The sequence below is a fragment of the Benincasa hispida genome, chromosome 9 (assembly GCF_027475165.1).
Source record: "Benincasa hispida cultivar pf3 chromosome 9, pf3_genome.v1.1, whole genome shotgun sequence".
NCBI classification, from domain to species: Eukaryota; Viridiplantae; Streptophyta; class Magnoliopsida; order Cucurbitales; family Cucurbitaceae; genus Benincasa; species Benincasa hispida.
In genome coordinates this window covers 37,297,715-37,322,535 of record NC_143486.1, presented here as the reverse complement: position 1 = coordinate 37,322,535, position 24,821 = coordinate 37,297,715, and the positions used below count along the sequence as shown (strand labels likewise).

Below are 24,821 nucleotides of genomic sequence, written 5' to 3'. Positions count from 1 at the left end.
TACTCTTCTTTTCTCGAAATAGTTCACGCATTTGAAGAATGTTATCTGAGCAAGAGCATTTATAGGCAACATTCGAGCTCCTTTGAGGACTCCATGTTGAGAAGATCAAGAGCATTTATATGCCCGTCTTACATCCTGATCCATCGTTGTTGAGAAGATCTGGTAGACCAAAAAGTTCACGTTATCACAACGAGATGGATTGGACAGAACCAGCCACTCGACAACGATGTGGATTTTGTAACCAGTTAGGACATAATCGAAGGAAGTGTCCTTCGTTACTAAGACGGGCTCCAGATAGTTAGGGATTGAATAATAAATAATTTTTTTATTATATATTCATTTTATTGTATATTCAATTTTTTTATTATAATTTATTGTATATTCAATTTTTTATAATAATCTATTGTATATTCAATTTTTTTTTTTGTAATCAATAAAGTTTTACATTATAATAATCTAATATATTCAATTTATAGTATAATAATCTAATATATTCAATTTATTCAATTTATTGTCAAATGATTATTCAATTATAGTATAATAATCTAATATATTCAATTATAGTCTAATGATTATTCAATTATAGTATGATTATTAGCTCTTTTCTCTCTTTTTATATATATATTTCTATGGAAAGTTCAAATAAAGTGAAGATTTTCTCCGTATCGCTCTCTCCTAAGATCTCGCTCTCTCTCAATATCTCGTTTTTCTCATTGGTCATGTATATATTGAAAGTAATGATTACAATCTCGCTCTATCTATGGAAAGTAAATAAATTTATCGTATATTCAATTTTTTTATTATAAAATTGTACATTTTTCTTTTAATTAACTTGTGGGATACATTGATTTTTGTTATTATTTTTATATAAATGAGATATTTAATTTAATTTTTTTTATTTTTATGAGATATTATTTTTTTAATTTATTCTTTTTATATATTATGAATAGTAATTATTTTGATATAGAAGCTTTTAAATGTCATTGACACAAATAGTAACATCAGATAATCTAAATCTAAAAAGTGAGATAAAAAAAACTTTAATATTCAAATTTACATATTTTAGATAATAATTTGGGTACATAATAAATCAAATCAATACATTAAACCTTCACATGCAAGTCTATAAATAAGATTGTATTATTGATATAAAGAACAGAAATTTTAATCACAGTAATGAGGTCAAGATTTTAATGGAGTTCTTTTTTTAAAAAAAAAAATTATAAATAATAATAAAATCTTTATGATGTCAAGCAACAATCAAAAAGCATAAGAATATGATGAACCAAAAAGATGAAATGACCCCATCTACGAGCAATAGCAGTTAAATTCTAAAAGATTTATCCAAATGTGTGTGTTTCCAAATGGGTTAGAAAGAATAACATATAATTCCCAAGTTAAAAAGAAAAAAAATGGAAGAGAGCGAGAGCGGAGAGAGCAAGAAATTGAGAAAGAGCGAGAGCGGAGAGAGCAAGAAATTGAGAAAGAGCGAGAGCGGAGAGAGCAAGAATTTGAGAGAGAGTGAGATTTTCTAGTTTTTTTTTTTTTTTTTTCTTTTTAACTTGGGAGTTTGATTATTCAATTGTAGTATGATTATTAGCTCTTTTTTCTTTCCAATTTGCTATAATATATTCAATTATAGTCTAATGATTATTCAATTATAGTATGATTATTAGCTCTTTTTTCTCTTTTTTTATATATATTTCTATGTAAAGTTCAAATAAAGTGAAGACTCTCGCTCTCTCCTAAGATCTCGTTCTCTCAGTATCGCTCTCTCCTAAGATCTCGCTCTCTCACTCTCGCTCTCTCCTAAGATCTCGCTCTCGCTCAATATCTCACTCTCTGTTATTGTTGTTATTTTTCCATTAATGATTACTAGCTTTCATTTCTTCTGGAATAATCACAAATACTTTTTTGATTATGGATCTACTACCAGAAACTCAATGCTTAATCTTAGCCTTCAATGTGTATTCCTGAATAATCTCATTTTTCAATTATTCAACCATTTCATTTTACCAAGTTCAATGTTAGTCAGATTAGTCAATATAAACTAAATCTCGTTCTCTCCAACATTCTCGCTTTGAATCTCGCTCTCTCCTAAAATCTCGCTTTGAATCTCGCTCTCTTTTAAAATCTCGTTCAACATCTCGCTCTCTCCTACTATCTCGCTTTGAATCTCGCTCTCTCCTTAATCTGCTTCAGCCCACTTATCTCTTTAATCGCTTTGAAGTTTCGACATGTGTGTAACCTTCGATACCTAATATACAAAATTTTATTCGTAGGCAAATCTAATTCGGAATTGTCTTTCATTCCAAGGCATAACTTGTATCCATGCGCTTCATATTCGCCTGGAGTTCGCTCCCAGAAATATAGCCATCCCCACCCCCTCATGTCAATCTCACAAGCCTCCGTCTAATTCGAAATGATAACAAAATGCATAAGTTGTTAGAAGCAGCTCGAGTACACGGATACATATAGTATACCATCTCAATACTTTATTTCCTCTATGAGGGAAAAAGAAAAGTAATAAACCTGCAATCTCGAGGGTGGATGTGTGTCGAAACTTCAACCTTCGACAATCTAAGCGAGATTCGCGAGATTTCCTTTGTCGAGGGTTGAAGTTTTGGCCTATGTATTATTTCCAATTTTTTCTTTGTTCAACGAGTTCTCAACGTTCGACCTCCACATTAGTCGAGTTCTCAACGTTCGACTTTAACAATATTTCTCTAATAAGTTTTGAAAACAACAATATTAATATTAAAGGTAAAAAAAACATATATTAAAAAAGGGTCCAAAAATCAAAATCAAAACTTGAAAAATATTATTTTTATCAATTACCCTTGAAAAATCAGAAACAAAATTGTGGAGAAACTCCACATTCCACAAGCAAGCCAAGCCACTTAATCCTCCCTGGCTGATCTTCTTTCTTCTTCTGTTCATTGCTCAACCCAAAACCCAAAGCTAACTTTCACAGCTTCCGATGAATTCCACATTTTACAACCCAAACGGGACCCTCAATTTCTCAGCTCAACTGCCATCAATCCTCCCAAAAGCATTAACATCATGCAAAACACCCAGAGACTTGAAGCAACTCCACGCAATTTTCATCAAAACTGGTCAAATTCAAGACCCTCTCACCGCCGCTGAAGTGATCAAATTCTGTGCATTTTCATCGCAACGCGATATCGAATATGCCCGCGCCGTATTCCGCCAGATGCCGGAGCCCAATTGCTTCTGTTGGAACACCATTTTGAGGGTTCTTGCTGAGACCAACGACGAACATCACCAATCGGAGGCATTGATGCTCTTTCGCGCAATGTTGTGCGATGGGCGTGTGAAGCCCAATCGGTTCACATTCCCCTCCGTGTTGAAGGCCTGCGCTAGAGCTTCGAGGCTTCGAGAGGGGAAACAGGTACATGGGTTGATCGTGAAGTTTGGGTTTTATGGGGATGAGTTTGTAGTTAGTAATCTTGTTCGGATGTATGTAATGTGTGCGGTCATGGAAGATGCATATTCTCTGTTTTGTAAGAATCTCGTTGATTTTGATGGGTCTTGTCAAGTGGAGTTAGATAAGAGGAAACGAGATGGGAATGTTGTTCTGTGGAATATAATGATTGATGGGCTGGTTAGACTTGGGGATTTAAAGAGTGCTAAGAACCTGTTCGACTCAATGCCTCAAAGAAGTGTGGTGTCGTGGAATGTGATGATATCGGGGTATGCACAAAATGGGCATTTCATAGAGGCCATAAACTTGTTTCAAGAAATGCAAAGTTCCAATATTGATCCAAACTATGTGACTTTAGTGAGTGTTTTGCCTGCTATTGCACGAATTGGTGCACTAGAATTGGGGAAATGGATCCATTTATATGCGGGAAAGAATGAAATTGAGATTGATGATGTGCTTGGTTCTGCTCTGGTGGACATGTATTCCAAATGTGGGAGCATTGAGAAGGCACTTCAGGTCTTTGAGATGCTGCCTAAGAGAAATGCCATTACTTGGAGTGCCATAATCGGTGCATTTGCGATGCATGGTCGTGCAGAGGATGCAATCATTTACTTCCATTTGATGGGAAAAGCTGGCGTGATGCCCAATGATGTTGCTTATATTGGAATTTTGACTGCCTGCAGCCATGTAGGGCTTGTGGAAGAGGGTAGATCATTCTTCAGCCACATGGTTAAGGTGGTTGGGCTACAACCAAGAATTGAACACTATGGATGCATGGTTGATTTACTAGGTCGTGCTGGGCGTCTGGAAGAGGCTGAGGAACTTATCAAAAACATGCCAATCGAACCAGATGATGTAATATGGAAAGCTTTGCTTGGTGCTTGTAAAATGCACAAGAACATAGAAATGGGTGAGCGTGTGGCTGAGACCTTAATGGACTTGGCTCCTCATGACAGTGGATCCTATGTTGCTCTGTCAAATATGTATGCTTCTTTGGGAAATTGGGAGGCGGTTGCAGGGGTGAGGTTGAAGATGAAAGGGATGGACATTAGAAAAGACCCTGGATGTAGTTGGATTGAGATCCATGGCATAATCCATGAGTTTCTTGTAGAAGATGATTCCCATCCTAAAGCTAAAGAAATTCAGGCCATGTTGGAAGAAATGTCCATGAAATTAAGGTTGAATGGCTACAGGCCAAACACCTTAGAAGTGTTTCTCAATACTGATGAAGAAGACAAGGCAAGGGCCTTGCAGTATCATAGTGAGAAGATTGCAATTGCCTTTGGACTAATCAGTACAGCTCCACAATATCCGCTTAAGATCGTTAAGAACCTACGTATATGTGAAGACTGTCACGCTTCAGTAAAGCTTATTTCCTTGATTTACAAGCGTCAAATCATTGTGCGAGACCGAAAACGATTCCATCATTTTGAACATGGCTCATGTTCATGTATGGATTATTGGTAACTTCTAGGGCAAATGACCGTCGTCTTTTGCACAGAAATATAGAAGATTGAATTGTCATTGTGAAGATCATAAGGAAAAGTCAGCCCTTTTCTGATCAGTCATTTGTCTCATGGAATGATTTATTTATTTACTCGAGGCATTTAGGAGATCGCTCTACAAATGAAGATTTGTTGATCAAAATTATTCACCAAATTGCGTTAGTGATTACTTACATTATATTATAACCGGGGCGTGAGGCAGCATCATACTAATGGCTCGCCCCAACTAATCATCAAAGAGAAACTCTCGTGCTTACATGATACTGCACGCAAGAGATTGAGCGGCTGAAGTGTTATTTTGAGGCTGAAATGAAGGCAAAAAATCTATCCATGGGGTTAGGGAGAAACGAGATTTTTCTCTGAGCCTATTGGCTAATTTTAGTTCTAGGGAATTGTTGCTTAATGAGGACTGAATCAGCCCCCACCCCGAAGTCCGCTCCAAGAGACAATGAGGAGCTTTACAAATATTCTAAGCCCTTACCAGTACAGTACCCAAGGGGTTCGGTGATCTTACTTTTAAATTCAGATATGCTCAGAATCTAGATGGGCAATTTCTTGCCAACTGTTGCATCTGATGTTTACTAGAAAAATATACTTATAAAAGTCTACCTCATTGAAAAATTATTTGTTTCTGCTTTATGTTGTCGATCATTGCTGAATTAGTTCCTGTGCATGTTATTCCTTGACACTTTTCTCTGAGTACTGATAATTCTGTATCAATTCCATCTCATCAAATAGGTAATGAGGATGCTTCCACCATGCTGAACAAAATCTATCAAAAGAAATATTGTGTAGCTGATTTCTGAAATGAAGGGAAGCACAAAACCTGTGGGAAACACTTTTTTAGCGAAGGGAAAGCAACAAGCATGAAGTTTTGACATCATTATTCAGGTCAGAAAACTTGTTTCTGAATTGAGACATGTTAATTATTGCTTTGTCTTCTTTATGATTCAGAACAGATTTTGATTGGCTGGAAAGTTTTTGCTTGGTTTGAATTTTAAGCTGGGACACAGAAACCCTTTTGTTAGTACTTTTCTGTGCCAGTCAAATTATGGATTGCCTAGACGAAAAAGGGGTGCCCTCTCACTTTGAATTCAAAAGCCTCTGTTTCAACAGCCATCTTTTTCTTTTCTTTATTTAAAATATTGTATATTTAGATAATTTTGTTAAAAGAACGAGTACCTTTTGTTTTTCTATAATATTTGGAAGAATGCTTTTTTTTTTTGACGTGGGTTGATGAAGCTGACTCGTCTTTTAACGGAGTTACCCAGTCAAGGGATGATTTTGAATTTTTTTTTTTTTAAAAAAGAAGAAGAAGAAGAAGAAGAAGAAGAACACACGCACAACACACCCACAAAACGTCGTGAGTTGAAAAATGAATTTTCAGATTAAAATAATAGAAATGAAAGTTGTTCTGAAATTATGTGTTTGACTGTTTGACTAAAAAAATTAAATAAGTTGGTAATAAATCATTAAACTACCTATAATGGGGGAGTTTTTTAGACCCACGTCATGACCTATATTTCAATCATTTTGATTTAGATTTAAACCGCATTTAAAATTTTAAATTTTTGGCACTTGTTTTGTTTTTATTTTTAATATTGCGAAAGATTATTTTATTTTGGTTCATAATATTAAAGTATTATGGCTAAATTTTGTTGTAAAAAAAAAAAAAAAAAACTTACACATTATCGTACAAATTAATTTCTCTAGCCAGAAAGCTATATAATTGATTTGGGATTTTCTTTTTACAATTCAATTTAGCCCCATAACTTCTTAACACCTTAGATTGTCTTTATCTTCTTGTGATCAACCTTTAAATTGCAACTCTAACTTCTTAACGGCTGATATTAGAACCCTAACATTTAGTATTGCCTCATCATCTTTTGTCTAAAAAGCACACCACATTTCCAAACTTTATTATAAAGCAAGTCTGTTAAGTGGTGAAAGATAATAATGAAAATAAGATTGCTTTCAAAAGATCATACACAGTGCTTCTCCTTTATCGTCCCATAATAAAATACATAATTATTTGTTTATATAGGAAAGTAATTATTGCTTGCTAAACATTGGCGTGAGTTTGAATAGGAAAAAGGCAGGAGGAAGATTTTGGTTGGGAGCTTAGAAGAGATTGTGTTTGGTAACACATCAACCAAAAGCCATCAAGGTAATAAACTTCTATTATGTTATCTTATCTTACAATTTGAATAAGGAAAGTTGTAGAACAATTCTTTTTTCTTTTGAATAGTTGCTAGAATAGTAGGGTTTTTTTTTTTTTTTTTTTTTTTAATTTATTTATATTTTAGAATTCATTATTAATCCGTCCCGATGTTAATTCATTAGTAGTTTGGTGAATTAGTGCTTCAAGATAACCATTCCAATAATTATTAGTTTATTAAAGTAAGTTCTATTGAGGTTCAAAGAATCAAAGTAGAACTGTTTGGAAAGTACAAGCACTAAAATGGAAAAGTTGTACAAGTTCAAGAACCAAAATAAAATATTGTCATTGTTTGATTTGATGATTCATGTCTTATGAGTGACCATAGGTCCATAGGGTTATTGTCTTTCTTACCTAAGAGTTGTTGAATCTCATGCTCTATAGAACAGTCATTCTCTAGTGGAGCTTTTCTATGTTCTGTAGGATGAATGAAGTCAATATAGTTAGGATCTGACAAGGCCCAAGTAAATGCTACTATCATTGTAACAAGTTTGAATTGCTTGTTTCTATCTGCTTCAATAAATTGATATCAACTCGCCTCGACACTCATGGATTCACAGAGAGAGGGGAAGTTTTGGTTTGACAAGTATTACATGTTCAAATTTATGGATACGTGGGTGTGATATTTGTCAACAGCAATTCCAACATCAAATAAGATGCTGGGTGGAGCTTTTGTACCAGGTGAATAATGTATACCTTACATGATTTCAAAGTTTCTAATATAAGAAAGATAGTTGAATATTAGTTAATCTCAATATAAGTTTGATTCCAAAATTTAGAGATAATCTAATGGAGGAATCATGATAACGGTTAACCTTTTATGGGAGTTTGAGAAAAGTTTATCTTGAAACGAACTCTATAACTAACTAGGCGAGCAAACTATGCCTAACTCTCTGAAACTTTGTTTCCGATTAAGAAGGTTGTTTGTGATGCTAACCTCAACCAAACTGAAACAGTTAAGGATATATCTTCGATTTAAAGGATAGAAGTTAAATTTTCACTCTCACATGCTTGTACTCAACAAGATAATTCGTGATTTGCAAGATTATTGTGATATTCTCGACTAAACTAGGTGAGCAAAGATGTGCTTTCTAATATTTTACATATAAAAATTGTGTCAAGCAAATATGCCAAATGTCAATTTTTTCTTGATTACAATAAGAGCGTGGATTTGATTCACAGATTTCATGAACGCTAATACACATCATGTGTCAGATGAGTTATGCACGCTTTGGCTATATCAAATGTCTAGTGATATTGTTTGACATATTATGTGTATAAGCTATGGTGTGAAGAAAATGGATAAGTCTTACGTGTAATAAGTCAAATCATAATTAAATCCATTTTTATAAATAGTCAAGCATAGCTCAACAGTTAAAACATCTCTTTTATGCCATGAAAATATTTTTTTTCTTGTATCGTTAGAGCAGTCATATAAAAAGAATTAACCTTAAATAAAGGTGCAAAATGGTCTTCTTGTATAATGAATTAAAGAAGCATAACATATAATAATCTTTTTAAATATACTTCTCAAATAACCACTAAATTGGTCAGTAATATTTCAAACAAGATTGTTATAAATTCGTATAATTGCAACAACGATACTTGTCTTAAAATCCTCAAACTTAACCCAACAATTTCCATCAGTACTTGTTTGGGACAAGCATGGTGGCCCACAGTCGAATGGAGAATCACAACTCTGCATGTGAGCTCCACCAATCGAACCCTGCTCTCTCACACACTCACCGTTGATCTTCCATCACAAATACCAGTAGAAAAAGATCATGGAACACGTGTCGAGTGATGAGAGCTGCTTGAGACCAATCCACACAGAGCTCCTCTGCAAGTATCCGTTAAAAAGGACGAAACTTGGTGGGCTGTTTCATGGAAAATCTTTCTTTCCTCTTTCTCCACACCAAATTTGAAAAACCCAAAAAGAAAAATACAAGAAAATGAACTGAAAATATGCACATTTCAAGGGCAAGCGTGCAGAACGAAATATGGAAAATACAGAAAAACACAGTAAAATAATTTTAATAATACCTATCAGGTTCCCTATTTCAAGATGTTCTTAATCTGTCTGATGTTTGTCTTTGTACAGATCGAACGGTGGAGAATATTGGAGGAAGAGTAATTGGACTATCAGTTCACTCATAGTCAACAGTCTGTCAGCTTTTCCAGTAAAAAAGAAAAGAAAGAAGCTCTCTTTGGTGATTCTATAAAACCACACTTTACTAACTTTCCCATTTCTCTCCTCTTTCTCCACAGTCATGGCGATTCTGAAGCTTTTTTCTCTTTGCATTTCCTTCTTCTTATTGATCAGAGCCCCTGTACGATGTGATTCCTTACATTTCCCTTCTTCTTCTTCTTCTTCTTCTTTTTCTTCCTCTTCCTCTTCCTCTTCTTTTTCTTCTGATGTTCAACTTCTTTTGGGAAAGATCAGAGCTTCACTTGAAGGAGACACTCAAAACTTGCTTTTGTCTTCATGGAATTACTCTCTCCCTATTTGTCAATGGAGGGGACTCAAATGGGTTTTCTCTACTGGAACTCCACTGGTTTGCAGTGATTCTTCTTCTCCACAGTGGTCTAATCTCACTCTGTTCAAAGACCCTTCTCTTCATGTTCTCTCTCTGCAACTTCCATCTGCGAATCTCACTGGTTCGTTGCCCAAGGAGCTTGGTGAGTTTACTATGCTTCAAAGCCTCTATCTAAGTATAAACTCTTTGACTGGAACCATTCCACTCGAACTTGGTTACAGCTCCTCTCTTTCTGACATTGATTTGAGTAGTAATCTTTTGACTGGAGCTCTTCCACCTTCGATCTGGAATCTGTGTGATAAACTTGTTTCTGTCAGACTTCATGGCAATTCATTATCTGGGTCTCTGCCAGAACCTGCTTTACCAAACTCCACCTGCAAGAATTTGGAGGCTTTGGATTTGGGCAACAATCAGATTTCAGGTACTTTCCCAGAATTCATTACCAGATTTCAAGGTCTGAAAGAGCTTGATCTTGCGAAAAATTTGTTGTCTGGACAAATCCCTCAGAGCTTAGGCCAGTTAGAGCTGGAGAAGTTGAACCTTTCAAACAACAATTTCAGTGGAATATTGCCTGTTTTTAGTAACTCAAAGTTTGGTGTTGAGGCTTTTGAAGGGAATAGTCCTGGGCTTTGTGGGGAGCCTTTGAAAAGCTGTGCAGTACCTTCTCATTTGAGTTCAGGTGCCATTGCTGGCCTTGTTATCGGCTTGATGACTGGGACGGTCGTTTTAGCTTCGTTGCTTATTGGTTATATGCAAAACAAGAAGAAGAAGAGTAGGAGCGATAGTGAAGATGAGATTGATGAAGGAGAAGATGAAGAAAATGGTGGCAGTATCGGCACTGGCGGTGAAGGAAAGCTTATTTTGTTTCAGGGTGGTGAGCATTTGACATTGGATGATGTCTTGAATGCTACAGGGCAAGTTATGGAAAAAACAAGCTATGGCACTATATATAAGGCAAAGCTTGCTGATGGAGGCACCATTGCTCTGAGACTGCTGAGGGAAGGTAGTTGCAAAGACAGAAATTCTTGTTTGTCTGTGATTAAACAGTTGGGAAAGATTCGCCACGAGAACTTGATTCCTCTGAGAGCTTTTTATCAGGGAAAGAGAGGAGAGAAGCTCCTTATTTATGACTATCTGCCTATCAGAACTTTACATGATTTTCTACATGGTATGCACACTCTCATACATTTCGTTTTCAGGGTTGAATATTTCAGAATAGTTTCTTATTTTTTTTGCTTTCTTCTCGATTTTATTTTTCCCTTTCTCCCTTTCAAATCAGCAATTTGCAATAACCATTTTGAGTTGGTTTAATGAACATCTTACTGATGCATATTGTTGGAAGTGGCTACTTCAATGAAGATCTTATAATCAAAGTTTTAACAAAGTTCTGAACCATCTTTTGAATTCCCTACCTCTTAAAGATTACAGCATAGATTTTCTCATTACAAATTGGACCCATCTTTCAAATTCCCTATGATAGGGATCTTTTGTATATCCTCTAAGATTCTTACATCAATGAAATTGTTTCTTATAAAAAAAAAAAAAAAAAATCTAAACCATAGCTTTAGTAAACTTGAAAAATGTGGCCATTGCAGCCAATTGAGCAGAACAACTGCACAGTTGTATTGAGCAGCTCCACATACACTTCCAAGACAAGTCAAAATTTCAAACAAAATCTTCTTTAATTAATTGTGTCATATAAGCCTTCAAGATGATTTTGACTTCCTCGTACAAGATATGCAGACGTCTTTAGTTGTTAGACAAGAAAACTATTTGTCGGAAAAATTTAAATGACAAATGTTCTAGAACTGAGGGTGTTTGTGTTTGTATACTACTATTTAACATAGAATGTTTGCTTTATGATTGATTGCAGAATCTAAAGCAGGAAAACCAGTGTTGAACTGGGCTAGGAGGCACAAGATTGCATTAGGCATCGCCCGGGGACTAGCCCATCTTCACACAGGTCTTGAAGTGCCCATTACACATGGCAACGTTAGATCAAAAAATGTGCTTGTGGATGACTTCTTTGCAGCAAGACTGACGGAATTCGGGCTTGACAAGCTAATGATCCCATCGGTAGCTGACGAAATTGTCTCGCTTGCAAAATCAGATGGGTACAAGGCACCGGAGGTGCAACGGATGAAAAAATGCAATTCAAGAACAGATGTGTATGCATTTGGAATCTTGCTATTGGAAATTCTGATTGGGAAGAAACCAGGAAAAAGTGGAAGAAATGGAGAGTTTGTGGATCTGCCATCAATGGTGAAAGTGGCAGTTTTAGAGGAAACAACAATGGAAGTTTTCGATGTGGAGGTTTTGAAAGGGATTAGAAGTCCAATGGAAGATGGAATTGTTCAGGCATTGAAGCTTGCAATGGGATGCTGTGCTCCAGTGGCTTCAGTAAGACCTTCCATGGATGAAGTTGTGAAGCAGTTGGAAGAGAACAGACCAAGAAACAGATCTGCTCTGTACAGCCCAACAGAAACAAGAAGTGAAATTGGTACCCCATTTTGATCCTTTTTTTGTGCCACTTTAAATTATCATGAGCATCATTGATATCATTATATGCCCTCCCACCCTCTCTTTTTTCTCTCTTATTTTATTACATTTTATTTTAACATGAACTTAATTGTAATACATGCCGATAGTGTTCATTCATGCTAGTAATTAAGAAGTATTTACAAATATTCTTATGGCCTCTGTTTCTCCTTTTTGCTGGTTGAAGTGGTTAAACTACTACTTAGATGAGAAGTGTTTTCCATCATCTGTAAATGTGATTGAAGTCTCGTTGTGGAGGAACCTTAATTGAATTGTTATGGCAAAGAAACAAAATTTTAACTTGTTTGCTCCTCACACTTTGTATCTATGCAATCTAGAAAATCGTTAATATATATATATATATATATATATATATATTTTTAGGACAATAAAAATAGAAGAATTCAAATCACAGACTTCTTAGTCGTTAACACATCTATAAGCCAGTTAAGTTATACTCGCTTTTGCATTACTAATATGTATACGAACTTAAAAAAGTTGTCTCTAATAAGTTTATGGTGTGGAATTTATCACTAGCTAAATAAATCTTTTTTATAACATATGTCTAAATTGGGTTTTCTTAACAATCATTTCCAAAGAAATTTAAGGAGTAAATGCAATAACGATAATTGTTTTAGAATTATTGTTAAAACAAATTATTTGGTTGAATTATTCTTCAAGAAATCAAATCAAATGGTACCAATGAACTAATGCTCTCATTAAATGCTATTTGCACGTTAGAAAATTTTCGATTATAACTTGATTGGTTAGAGTGTATTAGAGGTTCGGATCTTCATCCCACCTCTTGAATTTTAAAACAAAAGTCATATTTTTGCATCGTGATTAAGAGTTTAAATGTGAAATATGGCATGTCAGCTCTACGTACTCAACTCATCAACAAGGTAGGTGTGAAATTGAAGATAAGAAGCAGCTTTCGGTTGGAAACTGACTAGCAATAGTTAACATGAAATTGTAGAGAACTAAAGGGACCAAAGAAATCATGGTAAAGGCAACAAATGTCTTATGTTTTCTTGCCTTTTTACTCGGTGGATGTGGGCTCAATACCATTATATCGCCTTTACTTTATACAGAAATTATTACTTTTGCTTTGATGGAATATAATTATGTTGTCAATACTTTGAAATAAATAACGGCTACTATTATAACTGTTTTTAAATTCAACAAGTTGGAGATTTGAGTCTATTTAAATTGAATTTTTAAAGTTCAATGAGTTTGATATCAAAATATCAATCTTTAAAATGATAATTGCTTTATTTATTAGGGTTGGTTACATAAATAACAATCATGTCCAAAATAATAGTACATTTAGCACAAGGATAACAAAAATTGCAAATATAACTAAAAAATAGGCCTGTATATTAAAAAAGACTAAAATGTCCCATCCATATTCTCACTCAACCCTCCATACCAAAATCCAAAAAATCCTTCCTCCCCTGTCTTCTTCTTTTATTCTCAATTTGAAATATGACTATCGCTGATAACTTCTATAATTGATGGCCACTGATAGCTTCCATCAATGGCTATCAGTGGCCATCAATGATATTCTATCAATAGCTTCCAATAGCTATTATTGATAGACTTTCATCAGTTAGAACCGACTTTGATAGATTAACAAAGTTATCAATGGTTATCATTGACACTTTCATCAATGGTAATCAACTTTGAAAAATTAACACTTTAAGCTATTAGTGGTAGAAAGATACAGTGACTTTCAATAATAAACTTCTATAAGTGGTTATCAATTTTGAAAGATTGAGCTATCAATGATTGACTATTAGTAGCTATCCTTTTAAAAAGTAGTGCTTTATTTGTCTTTTATTTAGAGTTATTTTTTACTTTATTTTATTAGATTTTATATTGTTTGCTAGCGATTTTCATGATTTGAGCAAGAAAACAAGATTTGGAGTTAAAAGAGTGAAAATGGGCCAATTTTGTTCAATAAAATCGAAGAAACAGAGTAAATCTCAAAAGTACGGAAGGAAACAAGGTCAAATTGCCTAAAAAGGGGCTGACTTTCTCTTTAGAAAAAAATGTATTTTTGGAAAGTTTTCTTTGAAGAAATTGGAGAAATATTGTAACTTTTAAAAATAATTAATGAAATATTGTGGTTAGAAAAAAAAAAAAAAGCAAAGAAAAATATGGTAGTTTTGAAGATTTGACTTGTACAATTTTTTTTTAATTGATGTATGTCGAGTGTTCAAAACTCAACGAAGTATAGTTTTTTTACTTTGTCAAGTGTTTAATACTCGACCAGCACTCAACACTCGACCCCATTTTTTTTTCTTTTTCAATACTATTTCTTTACCTTCCCTAAACAAGGTATTCTATGCAAATTTACCTTTCTATTTCTTAATAATAAGAAAATTTTACCTGTGTAATTCTTAATAATAAGTAAAATTTACATCCTTAACTATCAACTCTAAAAGGCATCATAGAAAAGAACAAATTCTCAATCTTTTTTTCTTCCATATTACAACTATTGTTCATAATTAAAAAATATTAAAATGTAAATTTAAATGTTCATATCAGTACAACAATTTAATGTTTCTCATTCATTTAAAAATAATAATAAAAAAATCAATGTGTCCCACGTGGTGGACGTCGTCGACTTCAAGTTGGTTGTTGTTGTCAACTTTGAACTCTAGATTGCTCTAGTTTCTCTTGATGTTGCTCTGGTGACTCTATGCGCTTCATAGTATAAATAATTGTTATGCTCTCCACGGCCGCACCCATGTCCATGCATGTATGAAGACGATGGACCGATCTCTGAATCATAATATCCTAAACCAAATGCTAACATCATTGTCATCAAACAAGCATAACCAGTCTGGCTCTGCATCTACACCATAGAAGACAATTCTTCTACATTATGGTCGACCTCGTCAAACTCATCTTCTTCTACTTGAGCACATCCCCTACGCCTAGGAACTGATGGAGGAACAATAGATATATCATACTATTTAATGTATCTCCTCCATATAGCTCTCATTATTGTTGCATATAGTAGGGACCTGGTTTAGATCATTTGCAATATCACGAAGGTTACTGTTACTCGATCTCTATGAATTATAAAACAATTAGACAATATTTGAAGTAAATTTAAATTAAAAATAATTAGACAATATTTAATTATGTATCAAATGATCCACAACTGCTCTTGGACGAGTAACGTAACGCCTTGTAATGTTATTGTACCAATTGATATAATTTTAAGTTGCATGCTTATCAAATTGCCCAATTGGAACCCCCATTGCAATAAACCTTGCACAATAGTGCTATTGCACTAACAAATGTGTGACATTTTCAGATCAAGCTTCAGTTCTTAGGTCAATGTCATGCAATAGGGGTTCGGTATTACATTTTGATGAGACATCCTATTGGAAACCAAATTTGTTGAACCACCTTGTCAAGAAAATATCACTCACCAATGTGAAAACATATGAGAGGACTTATTGTCCGCCATATGTCTCAACCCTTTGTACATAAATTCGACAAAGTTTCCATGACAGCTTTGTAAAGCTCCCAAATAATTTAAAACATAAAATATTATATTAAAAATATTAAAGACAGGTATATTATAAAATATGTATAATCTAAAGCAGATCAAACATGTATCTATACTGACTAACTACATGTGTAACTGACCTAGTTCCATAAAATTTATCTCTCCACCTATATTATTAAATTAATATTTTAGATTTTAAATTAACTATATAAGTCATATAAGAATATTTGTTAAATTAAATTAAACTAAAATAACATACTGAGAACTGTAGGCTCGTCCAACTAATTGATCACCACTGACATGTCGGAACTATGGAGCCATCATTGGAAATCATTCCCAAGCCCATAATTGTAAAAGTATCAAAGGCCCAACGATTTCACGAATGTCAAATTTTGTTGTTTTGCATAGTTGTCTATACAATCATGTCAAACATGCTCCACGCCAAGAATATTGTCCTGCTTCATAGAGGTTGACTAACAATGGTAGGAACATCAAGTGCATGAAATGACTTGATTTGTTAGAAAAAAAATTTCCACCCATTATCTGTAGTTGCATGTTCTCGTATATCTCATGACAGCTTCCTCATCTACATCATCAACAAGCTCATGAAATCGTGTCACTAACCATGTTAAACTTAACCTCGATCCTCTAATTTTATTGGCAAGTGGGGTCACACTAAGTAACATTTGACAAATATCCAGTCAATCATCATGCATTACTCCGATGACAGGTTCGTCGTCAATAGGTAACCCAAACAAGACTTCTATGTCTTGTAAGATGATAGTGCACTATTCAATAGGCACATGAAATATATGTGTCTTAGGCCTCCATCTCTCAATAAGTGTAGTGATGAGATGTCAGTCTAATTGAATGAATCCCAATCTAGCCACTCCATAAAATATGGATGTATGAAGTAAGGGTAGTATTTCTAGGGTGGAGTGGGATAGTGCGATGAACAGCCGCCTATCGACATCTATAGTATATCTCGTTTGTGGTACAATCTTCCCATACAACTAATGATCGATGGAAGATCATATAAAACATCAAGATCAATCGATCCTAAGTTTAAAGTCATGATCTAGACGAAAAAAATTATTTGTTTCTCAAGTAAAACATAAAAATAATGTACAATTTAATAAATTATAATAAAAAAATTATTTACACGATAAACATATTAATTATACAATAAATATATTAATTACAAGATAAAAATACTAACAATAAAAATTTCTAACTGTCTGGAGCTTATCTTTATAACGAAAGACACTTCCTTCAATTGTGACTTAACTGATTACCAAATCCTCATTTTGCTTGAGTACTTGATTCTGTCAAATCCATCTCATTATGGTATCATGAATTCTTTGGTTCACCAAGTTTTCTCAACAACGATGGGCCAACATGTAAGAAAGACATATTAGGATGCATGATCTAGTAATCTGAAGGAAATCAGACATGAGGATTTCCATGAGCAGCAGAATGATCGTTCCAAATTTCATTCATACTTGAACATACACAATTACAATCAAGAAACGGAAACATACAGGTTATGCACAATACGAAATTACAGTATGCTTTACATAAAGATAAAGGGATAGAACATCTTTGAAGACTCATCTCTCCCTCGATCTTGAACGCTTGTTCAATCTCCAAGACTGCAACACATGAACGCTCAAACTCAGCGACCGCAACATAACATGATCAATCAGCAACCACCACACAAACACCGCGAACACAACGAACGGCCTCCAAAAACCTCGACCTCAGTCGAATTAAGTACGACACCACCACAATGGCTACCTTGGTATTCTCAGTGTGAGAATCCAGAAGTGTGGACTCCATGTGGACTTGGTTAGAGGAAGAGATCAGAGGAATAATAATTGTGTAAACGATTGAGCAAGTGGGAGATGACAAAGGTCTATCGTATAGACAATGCCTAATCGTTTAACAAATGTTTTGCGATCGTTTAGCAAAAGCTCCGCGATCGTTTAACTAATGACCAACTGAGTGAATAATCATGTAATGTCACTCCATGATCGTTTAGTCTCTCTTCAACTATCATTTAGTTAATCTAATCCACTTAACAGCCTTTCCATGAAAACTTGCCAAAAATAGAAACTCTTACAACAACTACTAAAATTAGGAAAACATTTTTTCTTTTATCTCATGGTTACCATGAAACCACCAATAACCTTCCACTCAATTGGTTATTAGAGAAAACGATATAATTATCCAATAATTAATATTATTATAAATATATATGATAACCAACTTACCATATTATATTTATAACCTATAGTTTTAATATTTCATCTCATGGAACATATAAACCATAGTTTTTTTTTTCTATTTCATGGTACTTAATGTAAATCTCATTTATATTAATCCTCCACTTGATGTATCTCATACATCATACCGATCATATCATATATAATTGAATTTTCTCTTGTCAATTTAACATTTCAAATCAACACCAAGAACTGATTCTCAACTTGAATCTATTGAGCTACTAAGGAGACCTTATGGATCTGTAGCTTGAAGCTCCAACGGTACATGAATAATTGACTAAACTCTTTAGTCACAGGATCCACCATCCGTTAACTGCCAGACACTCCACTAAAGATCGACAACTGCACTCTCTTTACTACAGATATATTATGTATCCATATCAACCAATCAACAGTGCGATAACCCTTCACAGGTCACTCGTAAGTACAGTTGGGCCAATAATCGTTATGCCCCTGTAGTTACATCTAACTCCTTAAGTACCATTGATCCCTCTAATGAACATAAGTCATAGTTCTACTATTACTGAGTTCCCTTTTCCAAAGAGAAACTGTGGCCACTATGTTCAAGACCCGAAATCAGCCCTTAAGGGAGCAATCTATCTACTTACCCCTGCTTCGGGGAAGGAGTGAATTTCATCTTGTGTAACTGAGTTCCCAGCTCCTAAATTAGACAAATTCCCAAAAAGGTAGACATGTTGGATTGGCAATTTGGCCACATTCACCCATACTAATCAAAGGACAACCCTCAAAGACAGGAGTTCCTAAAACACTCAAGATTGAGGTCATGTCACCTATAGTCATTTAAGTGAGATGTAAGTCTCAAGTATGAACGGTGTTATATACAGAGATTAGTCATCTCGTGGTCCGGTCTTATACAAACTCTTTGTATAGGATACTCTCGCTTGCATGTCTTTACATGAATGGTCAGGATCTACCATCTGTAGTAGTTCACAACACTTGCAAACCTTTACAAAGCGGGTCGTATCCGTAGTGTCACCAGGATCAGGTATCCCTCCTTAATCCTTATACTACAAATCTTTTTAGGTTATCACTTAAGGCAGATCCACTTGTATATCTCATATACATGCTTAAATTTACATACAATAACCATGAAGCTTTGTTTATTGGATATGAGTAAATGTCGAATAAAATAAATAATAATGTGTACAATTTACAAACTACGAGACTCCGGGAGAATTAGGACACCAATCCCAACATAATCTTCATGCAGTACATGTTTAATTGAGGAGATTAGCATGCAACATATGTTAATAGTTTATAGTAGTTCTCAATGAAATCTTTGTAGTTTATGTTAAATCGTGAGCAAACCGCCATAAAAATGCAAGCATAGAATGTCAAATGCTTACCACTTGTTACATGAACAATATCGCTCGGACCTATTTAGCCTCAGTATTTGAACATTTCCTCCTTTAGCATTGAGGTTATGACGTACGATTTTCACATGAAACACACCTCCATATCAATCATATGACTGTATTTCATGTTTATTAGATCTTGCAGCCAATTTCAAATAATTTTTGTGTGCCTACCTGAATATTAATTGACTTAGTATTACAAATATATTAAAAAAGAATTGTTGATTACTAAAAAAAAGATTATTATTGGATGTATTTATCTCGACGCTCCAAAGCAACTCTTATTTCTTCTCTTCTTCTTTCAAAATAGTATACATACTTGAAAAATGTTATTTGGGCAAGAGCATTTATAGGCAACATTCGAGCTCATTTGAGGACTCCATTGACACACTCTTATAGATTTGTTGTCATCCACCGTTCTTGAAGCCTCCATTGTGTGCTTGAGTCCATTGCTCAATACTAATGTTGTAAAAAAAAACTCATACAACTCCGATTTATTTCTTTGATGTCCTCAGTGACTTTATTAAACTTCTAAATTTGGAATTGACATCCGACATGATAAATATAATTCTTTAATGTACTAAATTTGTATTTTTTTTCTTGAAGTTGCTGACAATATGCCGTAAGAATAATCGATGGTGACATTTTGATCCCGTCCAACTATTTTCTAGATTGTTCACTACTAAGATATTGCAAGCATGTTGATTCGAAATTAAACACACCTCTTCATGTGTAACAATTTCTCTCAAATGTTTCAAAAACCACCCCCATGAGTCCACAAACTTCTCATCTACAACGAAAGATTCAAGATGAAGAAGATGTCCATTTAAATCAACTGATGTAGCAATCAATAACTTTCCTCGATATTTGCCATACAAGTGGGTACCATCTATTTGAATAACCACCTGACATCTATTAAAAGTTTCTATATAAGGTCCAAATACTCAAAATATAGAATTAAGGATGACATGTCCTTCAGTTGCCGTTTCATTTACTTTCCACTCGACACACGTTCTAGGATTGGTTTGCTTAACCATATACAGCTACCTGGATAACAATTTTTATAACTCGTCTTAGTCACCGAACACTTTAGCCAATGCCTTTCGTTTGCCCTCCCACACTCTATGGTAAGGAATATAATATCTATATTTTTTTTTATATTGGACTTGTAGTTGTGCCACACTGATGGATGGTTTTTCTCTTACGACATCACAAAATTCTAGTGTAATCATCGAATAATCTAAATGCACATGACTTTGACTAAATTCTGAGTAAAAGCATATATGTTGCTCTTGCAACCTTCTTCCCGCTTCTTACATCGAATTGTCCAAATCGTCAGAGTCGATTCAACGACCTCATATGGTGTGTGACACTTAATAGCAAAACACTTGCCTACATGTTGTAGCATTTCTTTGTCTTCACAAATCACCCCCTTATACAATTAGGGATAGTCAACATCCGCAAGGGCTACAATTGGGTCGTTGTTCTCGAATGCTATCTATTACATTCATATCCAAATCATTGAACGTATTTAAAGATAACTCATGTTCATGACCATCAAAATCCGGCTTCTCAAATTTATCGTCTATTTGATTTTGTTCTAAAATCCCTATATTGATATTTTTAGTCACCATATCTTCATAATTACAGACTGGTGCAACTGATTCAGGATCAGGGTCAATAAATTAAGTGAGATATTCAAACTGAATAAAGGGTTGTACATTCAAGTTTATATCCAACCCTATCCTACTCACATTAACATATAAATGCACTAAATTCCAGAGTAGCATCGTGATTGAGAACATCGGGTTCATTGCTTGTTCATTAGGAATAGGGAATGACAAACGATATCTACCTAAATTATTAGATTAGGATGTCTAGATACTATTTCTAACTGGTTTGCTCTCATATCTAATGTGACTAATACTTACCTTAATTATATCTTTGATATCATCAATACAAATATCACTAATATCTACCTAAGTCATGTCGTCACTATCACAAATATCATTGATATCACTAATATACAGATATCATTGATATCTACCTAAGTTCTATCATTGATATCATCGATATCTACCTAAGTTATATCGCTAGTATCATTGATATATGGATGTCATTGATATCTGCCTAAGTTCCATTACTAATACATAAATATCATTGATATCACCAATATCGATGATGTCATGATACACAGAAGATATCACTTATAGAAAGTTATCACTCATAAAATTGTATTACTTATAAACTTTAATCACTAAACATATATAAGTGATAGACTACTATCATTGACTATCATTAATAGAATTGTATTTCTCTTTAATATTATTAATTGAGATATTGATATACTTATATTATACTGGAACTTTACTATACGATTGATATAGAGCCGAGCAATAAATTAAAGTAGACTTTTTCTGTAATGAATTTTACTACTGCTTATATAACTTCGTGGTTTACATTTTAAGGGAATTTTGATGTACCAAAAAAATATGAAGTTGAGCAATAAAGTAAACCATGAAATTACACAGAAAGGTATTACTCTCAAATTACAAAGCACTAAATTAAATTAATAAATCACTATGATAATACAAATTAAAACAACAAAAGCTTGATAATCTTTACAGGTTCATGGGCATGAATCATGATTCAAGATTAGAGATGAACTTGGCCAACTAGAAACGCCTTGATTCTATATGGTATCATCACCACTGCCACCGTCTCTATTGCAGACGACACCCTTCATGTGCGAATACATCTTCAGCTCAACTCGCCAGAGCAACAAACTTAGATTTAGGGTGAGTTTGGATTAACTTTTCAAGTGATAATTTTGAAAGTAAGTCATTTTGAAAAAAATTGAAGTGATTGAAGACCACTTAAAATAGCTTTTGAAACACTTTCAAAATTCATTTTAATCGTTTCTTATCAAAAGAGTTTAAAATAAAATGTATTTTTTTTTAGAGAAAAATACACAACGACTGTATCATAAGAAAAATGTACAAAATCATTAATTAAGTTTCGAGTAAATTGGTACATTAATTATATTTATTATGGTGTTCGCTCTACAGAGAATGTAAGGTTATGGTTGGTAATTTTCTGGATCAAGCCTAAAACTTCAACTCAAAACAAAGAGCACGAAAGAAGAAATAGATCAGAAGAAAACATGCGCAATTTAATTAAAAATGTGCTAAGAATGGACAAGTCTAGGGTACTCATTGTTCTTATTTTATATTTGGTACCATTCTTATTTGAAGTTTTCTCATTTACCTATTAAAACTATTTGTGTTGAAGAATATACCTTTCTAAAACTAGAAACCTAGCATGCTCCGATAGAAGGAGAATAGACGAACATATGACTTACAAGAGGATAAAAGTCAATCACGAAAAGTACTACAATAAATTTTTAAGAATAAGTGTAATTGGTCCCTATGAATTCAATTTAACCAATTTAGTTCCTTAATTTTGAAAAATAAGTTTAAAAGCTTCCTACTACAATAAATAATTAATTATTTTTTATATTATTAAAACCTTTTTAAATTAGAAAAAAATGAAAAAGAAAAGAAAAATATTTCTCTCACTTCTCTCTCTCCTCGATCCCCTCCCTCAGCCTCCAACATCTATGAAGCACAAATACTTCATGTGAGACAAAGAATCAGTATCAAACACGTATCGGATACTAATACTTCCAAATACTTCATATCTGACACACAATTTGATGTATCTATACTTTCAGATACTTTCCAGATACGTATCTGACAAGCGATTTGACGTATCCATTTCTATGCGTACCTTTTTATTTTAAGAAAAAAGACAAGTAACTCATCTAATCTTTCCCAATCTAAAATTAGGAAACTTTTTTTTGAAAAGCTCACTACTCGAGTCCAAAACTAAAAGAAAAATAAATAAATAGCGAACCAAACCATAGACTATAATCATCTAATCTCAATCTTCACATTTGAGTCCCCACAAAGTCTACCAAAATATAAACCATTTTGATGCTTTCAACAATAAGTTCTTCGTTTATCTTCATACTTCTCTCTATAATCTTCTTCTTTTTTTTTCTTCTTTGCAATATGAGTCACTTTTCTATTGCATTTTATTAACTATTATACTTCAATATCTTAGATATTGTTTTTTTTTTTTTGTATTGTATTTTAGTGTTTGTATTCTATTTTATTGTTATTAACTTGTATGCTAAATTTATCTATACTCTAGATTTTTTTAAAGAAAAAAATGTATCTTCAATATATCAGTAATCTCGTTTTTTAGAAATATATAAAAAAGTGACATATCGTATCCGTATCTTAATTTTTTAGAAATTGACGAATCGCCGTATCCGATCGTATCCATATCGGGTAGCCGTATCTGTGCTTCGTAGTCCACCATCATTCTCTCCCGATCTTAAAAAAAATAATAAATAAAAACTAATTTCATTTAAAATTTTAAATTGAAATTTAATTTCTCTCACCTTCTCTCTCCTCCATTCCTTCCACAGTCCACCGTAATTCCCTCTCTCCTTCTAACTGTATTACTCAAAATTAGGGTTTATTTTAATTTTTTAGTTTGATTGTACTGAAAATTATGTTTGGATTGGGCATAGTGATTCTCAAGAGGAAGAAGATCAAAGCCATTTTTTTTCCTTTTGTTAGCAAAGTTATTGAATAAAATAATAATAATAATAATAATAATAATAATAATAATAATAAATAAATAAATAAAAATCCCAAGATTGATTGCAGTACGGCCCAACGATGTTGGTAAAGGAAAAATATCAAGCATGCTGCCATTATTCATGATTTGGATTTAATAATGCAACAGTGCATACGTTTTTAATTATAAAATCAGAATCGTTAATGTCCTTTTTTTTTATTTTGATTTTTGAAAATTAAGTTTATAAATATTCTATTTATCTCTAATTTTTTTGTACTGATGTCTACTTTTTACTCATATTTTCACAAATCAAATCAAAATTTGAAAACTAAAAAAAATAATTTTTTAAAATTTGTTTTTGTTTTGGAATTTGACTAAGAAGGTAACTCTTTTACTCATAATTTCACAAATCAAATCAAATCATTGTTTACTATTGTAAAGCAGTCCAAAACATAGGTTGATCAAACATTCTCTTCAAGGAGGAGGTTGCAATAGTCCAACTTTAGGGTTGTGGGAATAGATAAGAAGCTCTCTATATCTTGCACACTACGGAATATGATTTACATAAGCTTCACCCTCTGTCAGTTATGCAATTCAAGGATATATTGGAGTTGGCTAACGACTTCTGCACACATTTTGACCTTTGTTACACTCTTCTCTTTCGGTCATTCTGCAATCACCTTCAACTGGTCATTTGCAAACTCCATCACACTCTTAACAATCTCTATTGTTTTAAATTGA

At 33.6% G+C, this 24,821-nt stretch overlaps 2 protein-coding genes across 5 annotated transcripts; both read left to right on the top strand.

The window, feature by feature from the left end:
* Positions 1-2,853: 2,853 nt before the first annotated feature.
* On the top strand, positions 2,854-5,842 carry LPA66 (Pentatricopeptide repeat (PPR) superfamily protein). The gene is made up of 2 exons (XM_090318251.1): positions 2,854-4,895; positions 5,689-5,842. Exons 1-2 carry the CDS (start codon positions 2,981-2,983, stop codon positions 5,754-5,756), a joined length of 1,983 nt encoding a protein of 660 aa, XP_090174377.1. The 5' UTR covers positions 2,854-2,980; the 3' UTR covers positions 5,757-5,842.
* Positions 4,912-12,392, top strand: TMKL1 (transmembrane kinase-like 1). 4 transcript variants are annotated; one of them, XM_090318250.1, is made up of 5 exons: positions 4,912-5,841; positions 6,995-7,117; positions 7,553-7,849; positions 9,270-10,873; positions 11,579-12,392. In XM_090318250.1, the coding sequence occupies exons 4-5, from the start codon at positions 9,439-9,441 to the stop codon at positions 12,217-12,219; spliced, it is 2,076 nt and encodes a 691-aa protein (XP_090174376.1). In that variant the 5' UTR covers positions 4,912-5,841; positions 6,995-7,117; positions 7,553-7,849; positions 9,270-9,438; the 3' UTR covers positions 12,220-12,392. The 4 variants fall into 4 exon arrangements, with proteins under 4 accessions (XP_090174376.1, XP_038900225.1, XP_038900219.1 ...); XM_039044297.2 differs by having other exon boundaries at positions 5,779-5,841; positions 7,039-7,117; positions 7,729-7,849; XM_039044291.2 differs by having other exon boundaries at positions 5,780-5,841; positions 7,039-7,117.
* The last annotated feature ends 12,429 nt before the right edge of the window (positions 12,393-24,821 follow it).

What these genes read in the sequence shown, in the direction of transcription:
- LPA66 (XM_090318251.1), top strand. Translation starts at nt 2,981, where the DNA reads ATGAATTCCACATTTTACAACCCAAACGGGACCCTCAATTTCTCAGCT. An exon ending in TGAACATGGCTCATGTTCAT is followed by an intron (nt 4,896 to 5,688) that starts GTATGGATTATT and finishes CTCATCAAATAG; the next exon opens with GTAATGAGGATGCTTCCACC.
- TMKL1 (XM_090318250.1), top strand. Translation starts at nt 9,439, where the DNA reads ATGGCGATTCTGAAGCTTTTTTCTCTTTGCATTTCCTTCTTCTTATTG. An exon ending in TTTACATGATTTTCTACATG is followed by an intron (nt 10,874 to 11,578) that starts GTATGCACACTC and finishes GATTGATTGCAG; the next exon opens with AATCTAAAGCAGGAAAACCA.